This window comes from Eimeria acervulina, genomic scaffold (assembly GCF_000499425.1).
Source record: "Eimeria acervulina Houghton genomic scaffold, Eah_scaff105, whole genome shotgun sequence".
NCBI lineage: Eukaryota > Apicomplexa > Conoidasida > Eucoccidiorida > Eimeriidae > Eimeria > Eimeria acervulina.
In genome coordinates, this window is record NW_013550410.1 from 12,254 (window position 1) to 23,742 (window position 11,489).

General features: G+C 52.2%; 2 protein-coding genes across 2 annotated transcripts; both read left to right on the forward strand.

Moving 5' to 3' along the window:
• Window positions 1-735: 735 nt before the first annotated feature.
• EAH_00016690 (hypothetical protein, conserved) lies at window positions 736-2,604 on the forward strand (the record flags this gene model as incomplete). Its single annotated transcript, XM_013397765.1, has 5 exons — window positions 736-1,422; window positions 1,546-1,665; window positions 1,748-1,831; window positions 2,125-2,239; window positions 2,516-2,604. The coding sequence occupies 5 exons, from the start codon at window positions 736-738 to the stop codon at window positions 2,602-2,604; spliced, it is 1,095 nt and encodes a 364-aa protein (XP_013253219.1).
• A 1,870-nt stretch (window positions 2,605-4,474) lies between these two features.
• Window positions 4,475-6,314, forward strand: EAH_00016700 (hypothetical protein, conserved; the record flags this gene model as incomplete). The annotated part of the gene is made up of 5 exons (XM_013397766.1): window positions 4,475-4,921; window positions 5,195-5,300; window positions 5,572-5,618; window positions 5,811-5,961; window positions 6,250-6,314. 5 exons carry the CDS (start codon window positions 4,475-4,477, stop codon window positions 6,312-6,314), a joined length of 816 nt encoding a protein of 271 aa, XP_013253220.1.
• Window positions 6,315-11,489: the final 5,175 nt, after the last annotated feature.

The following is an 11,489-nucleotide window of genomic DNA, read 5'->3' on the forward strand; positions in this document are numbered from 1 at the left end:
GCTGCTGCTGATCGGGCGCGCCCCGTCCTTGTGAGCTGACAGGGCCCACGAGGAGCGCCTCTCCGGCTGGTGCTGGACTTCCCCGCAGAGCAAACTGGGTCAATATTTCCTTGGTTTAGATCAAAGAAACAAAAAAAAACCAAAGTTGCGTTCTGTACCCTCAAAGGGGCCCCTTGCCTCCTTTGGGGCTGCCGCGCTTCTCTGCTGCTTCAGCAGCCGCCCGGAGCCTTCTTGAATTATGTGTATTGTGTTGCTCCATAGTTTGGAGACTTTTGCAATAAAAATGTCTATTTTTGCAATTTGATTGTTGTTACAGACATCTTGAGAGGTATTTTGAGCAAGAATCTGTTCTTTGCTGCGGCCAGGTGACTGCCGCCTCCCGCCTCTACAGCCCCGCCACCGTCTCTCCGTGTCCTGGTATCTCGAGCTCATAGGCTGTCTCTGTATTCAGAGTTGTAGGAATTAGCAGCGTCTTTAACTGCAACAGTCTCTTTTTAAGTTTTTCATCTAAGCGTCTTCCTAGAAACTCAGAACTTGGGAGCGCTTGAGACAGCCAGCGGTCCTGTTGCGCCCTGCGTTGGCCCCCCTCTCACCTGTCGGCCGCCCTCCCTTGCTTCGTTTCTCTGTCTGGTCTTAACTCTGTATGGTGGTTGTCTGTTGCCTCATCCCTCTGTCTTCCTGTGCCGCAAATAGACTGTCTTTTCCCTCAACTGCACCCAAGCAGACGAGGCCACCATGTCTCCTCCACTATTCTTGTTCGCTGCCTGTGCCGCTGTTTTCCTCGCCTTAAACCCTGAGGCCTCTGTGCACGCCTTCAACCTGCAACTGAAGGCAGGCAGAGCTGTAGGACTGCCTTCACTCGTGTCTCCGTCAACGGACCTATTCAAGGGGCCCACTACCGCGCCCGGGGCCCCTCTGGCGACCGCCGGCCCCCCCGCCCTTCCCGCCTCCGAGCTTCGTCTGCATGCAGCAGCGAGCTCTCCCGCAGGAGAAGGGGCCCCTTCTTCGGGAGCGGACAACAGTGTGCTGGCGATGGCTGCTTTCTTGCGCTGTCACAAGCCACTGCTGAACGACCGGGGCCCGGAGCTGCCAGACGGCAACCTCTGCATGCTGCTTCGGGGATGCGACGCGCACCAGAGAATGATATCTCCTCTGGAGCTGAAGACAAACGGGGAGTCGCTGCCGGGAGCGACAGCAGCAGGTATGATGGCGGCCAAGGGCATTCCTGCAGCAGAAGCCCTCTGTGAACAGCTCGGCGAATCCCTCAAACTCACAAAGGGGCCCCACGGGGTCTGCCCAGTGGAGCTGCTAAAGCTGGAGGTTGGGAAGGTCCATCGATTGCTGCAATTCGCCACGGCTGCGGGGCTGAAGAAGAACTTCTTAAATTCTGATGCGCTTCTCGTCATGCTAGAGCTTTACGAGGTACACCCAAATGGAGATGCAGGACGAATACATCCACAAGCGGTGCAGCAGCTGTATGTACACCCCGTTGCTTCAGGCCTGCGGACACATCGGCTTTTGCTCTTTTCTGGCATTCTTGTTCAGGAAGTCGGTCTGAACAGCGACCACATCGTGCACGTCATCAAGGGCCTCAAAGATTTCTACCAGGCAAGGCTCCTGTTGCTGCAGCTGCTGCTGCAGGAGGAAGAGCTGCAGTTATTACTGGTGCTGCTGCTCGTGCCAGTCGATTGTGAGGGGGTGTTGGGGTAATTGATGCAATGTGGGATTCTTCGGCGTGTTGGCACAGAAGGAAATGGACGAGAAGAGTTTCAGCACATTCTTCCTGCCGGCGTACGAGGAGGTTATAGCCAAATTCGGCGAAGCAAAAAAGGTAAGGGCCCACCCTAAAAGGCAGCATTCAACCAGCGTTATCAGGACAGACGCGGGGTCATCCCCCTGCAGCAGCCGCAGCAGCGGCGGCAGCAGCAGCAACAGACCAAATGAAGGCAATTCATCGCCGGACGTATAGCCCTCAGCAGCGAACAGAAGAAAATCGCTGCTGCAGAGAGCAGCGAGACCTCGCCTAGATGTTTCCGTCGCATTCTCCTTCCTGCTTGTAATTTGCGTTGTTTTTTCGTCCTTCCTGGCCTGTGGGTTTTCTCTGGTGCTTGCTTGTTGCTCCAGATGGTGAAGCATGCAGAGAAAGTGCCGTTTTCCTCTCTCCCCTACGAGCCCACGCCGGATCCCCGAACTGTGGCTCCTCTTGTTGTGGACATAATGCAGTTCAAAGACAAACTGCGTAAGCCAACCTGCCTAGACACTGCAAAGGTGTCCCCTCGCCTCCACCTCATACTACTGGCTCCCCCCTGCACACGGACGCGTCTCCACACAGTAATTAAAAAAAATAAAAGGATACAACGCAGTACCTCGCAAGGACCCGATGTGTGTATTTTGGTGTTCTCGAACTCCTGCCCGTTCGTCTGTTTGTCTCTTTCTTTTCCGCAGCTAATCTGAAGAAGTGGGAAGGCAAACAGTAGAGCAGCAGTGCTGCGCCGTAACGGGTTCTTCGACTCAGTCTTGGCGTTCCTCAGCGCAGATATCAATCCCCGTTTCCCGCTGGTACAGCTCGCGAAGGCCTTTACACCGGGGGAGTTCGGATTCTGAGGTACTGGTCTCTGTTGCCGAGAGGCAATGCGGCGGCACCATGTGAGCATCCAGCGTTAGTAGCTTGACGTTTAGAATTAGGCGTGTAGGATATAGGGTTGCGAGAGTACTGGATGTGAGGCCCCGAAGATTGTGTTTGAAGAAACGGTCTGCCAGACTTTCCTCTCCACCAGGGCCGCAGACAGCGTCCGTGTATTAGCCTGGAACGCGGCTCCGTGTGCATGCAGCCCTATTTCTGGCTGGTTAAAGCTGCTGCTGTTGTACTCTCTCTCTCGGCAGCGACAGAGAGTTGGGATATGCTGCCTCGGTCAGTCAGGGTCAGTCAGGGGTGGACTGATGATGGGCAAGCCATTTTCTCTGGCCTAACCATAGTCAATTTGTAGGCAGGCTCCATGAGAAACCTGGCAAACGCCTATAGCAATAAATCTTTTAAAAGACAGAAAATCCCAGAGCTTGTTATTGTGTTACGGATTTTATAGCTGCAGCTTGCGCTGCTTCTGCTACACGACGCATTATTAGCACACTGATTCAACATCAGCACAGCGGGTAGCTAGAAGCCTGTATTCTGCTTCCCCGCATTTGCAGTATGTGTCTTCTGACGCACGCGCGAGTAACGTTGGGGAGATTAGCCGTGCAACTAATTCACCTTTTATACAGTTTCGCACGTACAGGCAGTTGAACAGTCTGCGCTTCGCGCCTGAAGCGCACTCCAGTTGCACGCAGGATTCCAGCAGAAACCTAGCACTCAAAGTGGATCAGTATTGGGCCGTGCAGCTATGGCGGCGAGGGGACGGAGACTGTCAACAAGAAGCTAAGCCTGGCCGGAGTGTTGCTTTGGGGTCATTATGCGTCAACGATTTGTTGTAACTCCAGCTCCCGTGCCCCTGGAGTTAAGGGTCCATCTGCAGCGAATTATCATTTGAATATACTGCACTAATCACTCCAGTTTTGTTTTTGATTGTGCGGTTTGTGTAGCCATTGGAAAGTGGCGAAACGCACCACTGGTCAGGCCGCTGGGCGCAACCCCTTGGGCATTGGAAGGTAGTCAATAGGTTCTTTTTTCCGATATTTGAGCATGAGTTGCTAAATGCATGAAGGCTTACCAAGGCTCTGCAAACCCCTTAGAAAGTCAGTAGAACAGGCAACTGAGGCACTGCTGCCGTGGCAGAGGCGCCGAGGAGCCACTGCTGGTCATCTGCTGATCTCAGCTCCCCAAAATGACCCAGCGACCCAGAAAGTTCAATTATTGTATTTTCCCTTTGGTTATTGAATCAATATGTATATGTATACGTACATTATTAGTAGGCACTACGGCCCTGCGTCCGACCACCAGCCCGCGATCACCATGTGGTATTGTCGCGCCACCGGGCCCAACCGCAGCTCGAAGTGGAGACAAAAACGCAGATTAACTCAAAAATAGTCTGAAAATTTTACTATCAATGAATTCTATGCGCAGAGAGATGCGACAGTGGCGGCCGACGCCGCCTGAATCTTCCTCTTTTCCTCTTACTGCAGCTCACACCTCCACTGCGGCAAGTTGTGGCGGAAACTGTTGGTCGGCGGAAAAAGAAGTCAAATGACCTCGTCAGGAAACAGTAATAATCCGTGTATGCACTCGTTTTCATTTCTTTGCACCCCCTTTTTTCTGGTGGTCTCAACCTGGCGACACCTCGTATCTGGGGTCACTTTCAATCCCCTGCCTGCGTTTCTGAGCTTCACGAACACAATACTTCCGCAGCTGGGGGCAACAAATTAGAGGGCACTGGGGAAGCAAATTAAGGTTGCTTCCGCGTACGGCTTGGCCCTTCGCTGGAAGCTCGCGCCCCGCCGCAAAAGGGTTGCTCTGCAGCAAAGCGTGGCTGTTGTGGAGATGGAACGGGGGCGGCATCGGGAGCCTCTCGTGGCTGCAGATATGCAGCAGAAGTACAGCAACTGTTCACAGACGGATCCGAGTACTAGCACAGCAACAGACGGCACTGAAAATGAGGCATCTCGCGGCAGCGAGGCTGAAAGCAGTAGCAAGCCGCCGAGTTCTTCGGGATGCTCGCCGCGTTGCAGACAACAGGGGATATCCAGCGAGGCAGTGCTCCGCCTTTTTGAGGATAGCTCTGAGACGGGCTGGGGAGAAGAGGACTCAGCAGCCCCTAGCTTTTCTTTGTGCACGTCTTCTCCTCCCCCCAAGCGGAAACGTCTTTCCCACTCGACCATCTTGCAAGCCTGCAGGGGCCCTGGAACTGCAGAGTACGTGAAGGTTGGTATAACGAGGACCTATTCAGATCTAGACACATCTCTTCCGACAACCGAGAAATACCTGGAGGTACGGAGCCCCTCTGCACCCCTGGGATGCCGGCAAAGGTCCACCCTTAACCCCTCAAGCCAAATACAATTTCTGAGCCCTCAACACTGATTTCGGGATCTGTGGCATTGAAACTAACTGAGTTGCTTAGTGCAGGCGAATGCCGAGTTGAGTTGGTGGCTTCTGTGTCGCTGGAGACTCCTAACCCAGTGGGGAAGGCACCACCAGCAAGGAGAAGGCTACGTTGGTCCATGAGATTACTGTTGTTGCTGCCGCCGCTGCTGCTGTGAAAAGCAGGGAAGCGGCAGCGAAGCGCCGCTGACGACGGAATTATCGGAACCGCCGACAGTGTCGTCGCCCAGCAGACCGCACCGTAAATACAAAGTGCTTCACAATGTTGGTAAGCGCAAGCACCGGTGTAGTGCATCCATGGTGTAGAGCCCTTGAGAACTGTTTCTGCAGTTTGGAAGGCACTTGTAACTGCGGGCTCCACGTCTTGGCAACTTGTGTTGCTAGGAGTGCCAAGGCAGCAACAGCAACAGCTGCTGTTATTGGGAGGCTTAGATTAGTGTCTTCAGCCAGCGCGTCAGGCCACCTGCACAGCTTCTTTTGTCTCGGTAGGAAAACAATGGAGCACGATCCACTCCGCTGCGGCCGTTGCTTTGCTGCAGCAATGGTATTAACGTTTGTGGCGATCGTCTCTCTCTGGGGCATCGTGGTACGGAGCACAGGAACTGCAAAAACCTCCTCTTCTGTAGAATGTTTCCTTTGGTCGCACTGAAAGACATGGGCCCCACCTCCCCTTTCTGTGCTGAATACCTACATTGCAGCAGCTTCCTACGTTTGACTCATCAAAGCCGGCACGTTGCATGCGTTCTTTTGCTGCTGTATTTGTGATCACACTTTTCAGGATGTGAGCGTGGAAGTGGCCTCTGGGGTCAACAGCGGCTATCAGTTTCAGCTGTACGGGATGCTGCTCTTCATTGGCGTGCTGGCGGCATTGGTGCTGCGGAAGCTGAAGGCGTTGTCTTACAGATGGACGTCCTTTCCAAGTACCCGTAGTCTGCCGCTGTTCATTCGCTGTTGCACACGCTAGCCAGGGTTCCGCCTTTTCTAGCCTAGAATCGTGCTCACTGCTAAGGATGCCTTTGTTTTTGTTGTTGTCTTTGTCTGCCTCTGCTCGTCTGCTTGCCTGTTGCGCCTGTTCGCTCATACAAGCCTTTTAGTTGATGATACGCCTTTGCTGCATTAGACGGCACAGGCACACACAGTATTCCGGTCGCAGGCGAGAGGCGCGGAGAGGGTCCAGACCTCATTTTGTGCTGCATGCATGCGTTTGCGTTTCTCAGCCTTGCTGGCGTCGTTTTTGACTGCGGCGGCTGCTTGGGGCATTGTGGTGAGAGGAAAGGAATGAGGACACCGTTATGGTGGCGTCTGTATCGGCTGACACTGCATATCCGTTTTCCATACAACCTTAGCCTAACAGTTGTGCAGAGGAAGTGAACAACTGTCGGTTGTGGTTCCTCTTCCAGCTTCCTGCATCTCATTGTGTTATTTGTCTGATGGTGGCTCCTTCTCGCCGGCCGCACTTCGCGTCGAGTTTGTGGTAGACTATCCTCACCTCGGGCAAGTGTGTGCACTGGAGCCGGAACGACGTGTGCTGCCATGATGTACATAGTACACCTCTGTGTTGATGTGAACAGGACGTGGCGATTGAGATAGCTGCAGGAGAAGACAACGCGAGGCGTCTTCTGTATTATTTCCTTGGTTTCCTTGTGGCCAGCTTCCTGGTGGCAATGCATGTGGCGCTCATTGACAGAAGCTTTAGCACAGTTGTGCAGGGGTTCATCTGACAGAAAACAAGCGCTTGAGAGCTAATTAAAACAAAACTAAATGCAGCCTGTTTCTCAAATGGTGCTCCAGTCAGTGCACATTACCCTTGCTTTTGTACTTTGTGGACTCCTACCTTCTGACGCTTCCTAGAGAGGAAATCGAGAAGCTGTTCTGCAGTCCATCTTCGAGTCAGCAGACACTCCAACCCTTTTGAAAGTGCATTTTAAACATCGCACTGTCGCTTGTACTGCCGTGTTTGCCAGGAGAGTATTACATGTCTAAGCAGCGAAAAGATAAGCATCGGCCGAGCGAACAACCAACGCAACTTTCATCAAAGTCTCACAAGCAGCTCCCGTGTAACATTCAAGACTTTCAAAAGCAGTGCAGGTCTCCCAGCTCCCCGACATCTTCTTGCATGTTTGCGATATAACCATTTAACAATAGAATAAAATAAAGGTATTTCTTTGTAAACACCTCGCCAAAAGGCACGTTTTAGTCCTAAGCCTAGCCGTGAAGCAGAAAAAATTGCTGTAGGTTTGTGCTTTTTAGGCCTGCGAATGATGGTAGCTATTTACAGTTTACCTGTCCGGGATTCACTTGCATTCTCACAGCAGATGGTCAAGGTAGGCCTAGAGGCAGACAAATAACAGCGTGAACGATCGGCGGTACAGGGCAACGGGGTACAGGAGAAAACCTGGGACTCAGATTCTCCAGCGGTGGCGTGCACGCACGCATGCATGCAAGCTAAGTAGACGTCTTTGAGGTCATTGACAGGTCGTTTGTGCTTCTGCTTTTTGTGGAAGTCCTTGGGGAAGCTCTACGACTGCAGGCACATCTGTTGGATGCAATTCGCGGGGAACGTTGACTTCGTTGTGCCCGTTGTGTCCAAAGAATCGGAAGTTTGCCTTCTAAGGTTTGCAGATCTTGCACTGGCGTTTGTGAAACTGCCTCAACACCTTCGGTGCACTGTCATAGGAGACCTAGTAGGTAGGAGAACGCAGCACAGGGCCTACACAGACACTGATACATAGGTGAGAATGCGGTAATTGGGAAACTAATTAGTTTGTTCATCTTGAAGTATCACTCATACATTTTATTTTTTATTACAATATTGTTGACCAATTATAAGAGAAATGTGATGCACAATTAACACTAGGAATGCCTACCTCTGATGCTCCTAGATATATTGGTAAGGAATAGTTACCATATCCACCATACAAACCTGGCATAACCCGGAATAGGCATATATGTTAGATTTAGGCTCTAATAGAATTTTCTATGGGAGTCCAAATCTCTCCTTCCTCAAAAACTCGACAAATGAAACAGAACCACTGATCCTACGGAAAATGCTCACAAAACAGAGGTAGCTGCAGGCGCAGCAAAAACTGCAGCCAGTACATGCACGGAAAACAACTGCATATCTAGAAGGTGAAATGAGTGGCCGGTGGCCTAGCTAGCTAAAATGCAGAGACTTCGTTCTTCACGAGTTTAAGGGAGGACCCCGCCCTCCACCAAGAACGCAGATAGGTTGTGCTGGACGCCACCTACACTGGAACTTCATATCCATTGCGGTAGTAAAATGGAAGACAACAACTGAATGCCTGCGACTATCAGCAGGTGAATAGCTGCTGCAGTTCCTGTTGGAACCGACATTCAACTGCCGCCTCTGCAGCTGCTCGCCCACGCTGCTCGCATTGCTATCGGTCATGAGCCCTACACAATGAAGAGGCCTATAGGCCCTCATCTTTTGACCGCGAAGGAATACAAAGGAAACAAATAAATTGACTGAATGCCCGTCGTCGCCGGTGACCAAGGATGTGGAGATGAGTGCACCAATGAAAAAATTCCATCGTAGGGCGCTCAGAAAACGTGCCATAATGCAGAGAATTTCCTTCCTTAACTCCCAGTTCTGGGACCAAAAATTTGCAACTGCACACCCGGATGGCTTAAGAGACAATGCTAGTGTGATGCATGTGCTGTGCCATGGTGGTGATACGCCGAGAACTGAAATCCGTATCTGCTTCAGCTCACTTCTGCGTTCGAATACACAATGCACCATGTCAACACACGCCACTGTCCTTTAGGTGAGGCAACAGCCCGCTGTATCCACGCCTCAGCCTCCACAGCCCAGGAGGCGTCAGCGTCGTACGAGACGTCTCCTGGGCTGACGAGTGTCAAGGGTTTATGCTGAAGATTAAATTGCAGTTTCTGCAGCGTGTGCTGAATGCGAACTGATGAGCCAATTTGCTCAACCAACGACTAGGTCCCAACACTAAATTATCATCGGTGTCTTAGGAGGCCGAAGCTGGTTTGCTTGTAATGGCAGACCAGTGATGCGTAGGGTGCGTGTCGTACGACGTGCAGAGGGGGAAGGGAAGAGGAGCTGAAGTTCGTAAGTTCAAGTTATAAGCCTGCAATATTAGGCGGATTTTGATACGCCAAGTTTCTACTGCAGACAGGAGAGGACTCTAAAATAGGTAGAGACAGTGTCGTAGATCACGCAGGAAAAGTAAACAGCCCAGAAAAGGACCTGTAAAGATATAAGAGCATTCCTACACGTGGAAGAGGAACGTCTACCAAGCGACTGAATGAGACCCAAATTCATGCTGCGCTGCGTATTCACACACTTGGAGTCGCTCTCACTGACTCTAGGAGAACATGCATATTCTCCTGAGGAATAGATTCCTACAAGCGATCCTAAGGGAACCCACTCGGTTCCCTGTTTTAGTAGCGGAACATTCCGCTTCTTTGTTGCCGCTGAGGGTTGCTACCGGTGCGTCTGGGAGTTCATTCTCCTGCTGTTCTTCCTTCCCTCTAGAACGTTGCTGCGGGTTTTTGGCCAGAATTCGGGTAAGTTTTCATGGCTCTATGAGCCCTTTTAGGAAACAAGCATTAATGGTATGATAGCATCTCCACCTGTGGAAGGCAGGCCGGCATGTATACCAACGCGTTCACTCGAGCTCAAGCACTAATGGGTAATGGGCCCTACCCAATGGACAGCTAACTAGTGCCTCTGTTTTTTATCATGCGCGCTTCGGAAAAGGTATGAGTCCACTAAAGCGGAGTCACCTGGCCTGGCAAGAATCGCAGCCGCGTGGGTATCCAAGCAGTAAGAAGAATGCAACTTAGAAGGGAAAGGAGATTCATCGCAAGCAAACACAGTTGCGGGACACCGCCCCTGACTGCAAGGGAGTCGGGAGAGTGCATGAACAGCGACGTTGGTCTTTAGCGTTGGACGATCGGCAACGGCAGAGGTATTCTCCACGAACTGCTTCTGCTAAGGTGGCTTTTTCCCCAGGGTGGAATGCCGAAACTGAGCTGGTTTAACGGGGCGAGGCCCCTGTATGTTGGTTGCTTCCCCAGCTGATAACATATCCTGATCACTCTCTACCGCGCAAGAGGCGGAAAGGGGATGCGCTGATAGATGTTGGGAGAGTCTTTTTTTTGCGTCCTTTTGGGGCAATGGTAAGTGCTGTACACAGGGCCGCCCTGCTGTGGGGGTGGGGCCCATTGTTCGTATCTGCCCCGATAAGCCATGTGGCACTATCAACTGCATCGATCATACGCCAAGACCGTCGTGAGCTGCAGTCGAGCCAGAAGCTTTGAAGGGAAGAGCTCCTGAAATATTGCTGATTTCTCCTTCAGTCCCTACACGTCGTGAGCACAGCCAAAGGAACTGGGGCCTGTGGAGAGGAGGCTGCCTGACAAGAGTTTTGATACAGATCGTTGCAACAAACGCTGCAATGCGTCCTTACATGCGAGCACAGCCAAACCTCCTTTTGCCGTGTGCGCTAGCCCTATACACAATTGTTTTACCTTCGGTTATGCGCAGGCTGCTTACTAAGGCCAAGTAAGTGTTCATGTGCTAACTTCGTGAAGACCATGCTACTTGAACTGTCGTACACGGGTGGTGATCCGGCGAGAGATTGAAAGCCCTACCTTCTTTCGCCTGCTTGCGTTCTATACGAAAAACGTGCAACCTATGAAGTAAGAAGCTACTTAAGGAGATGCCCCCGCCGGCTGTGAATGTATACCTCCGTAGCCCAGCAAGCGTATCAGGCAGCGGTTGCCGTTCGGCAAGAAGCTTCCGGGGCTGGCGGGTGTAAGAGCTTGATGTTTGAGACCATATTGCAATCTTTTTAACATTTATTCGTTGCAAACGTATGAGGCATTTCATTCAAACCACCAGTAGGGCTCAACACCAAATTCTCGCCGGCCTGCGTTGCAGCAAGCAGCTCTCTGTATGCAGCCGCCGTCGGCCGTGGGCGTTGTGGCTGCTCTTTGCAGCGCCTTCCACACAATCGACGAAAGCCCCACTTGTAGACAACTGGCTTTTGCAACATCAACAGTAGACCGGTGCATCTGCGGTTCCTCATCCTCCTTTCCATCTTCTTAATCCTGCTGCCGCCGCTACAGCGAAGCACCGTAGCGGTGGGGGGAAGAGGCGGACTTTGAGTGCCCTCTAGAGCGTTTCGTGTTCATACAAAGGAGAGAGGCTGCAGCTCGGTGCATCTCTTAGTGGTGAAGACGCCTAGAACTGCTGCGAGTTGCTTCTCACCCTTTGAGAGGAGGGCCCCGGAGGCAGGGCAGGGCCGCTCCTTCTCCTGAACAGGGGAAGCGACGAGAGGCTTCTGCTGCTGCTGCCTCCCGCGTGCTGCTCTACCCTTCCCTGTATTTGTCTGCAGCAGATTATGGATGACGCGGCGCGCAGCGGAGCCGTGGCGGCGACAGGGCTTCTCAAGAGCCCGGCGAGCAA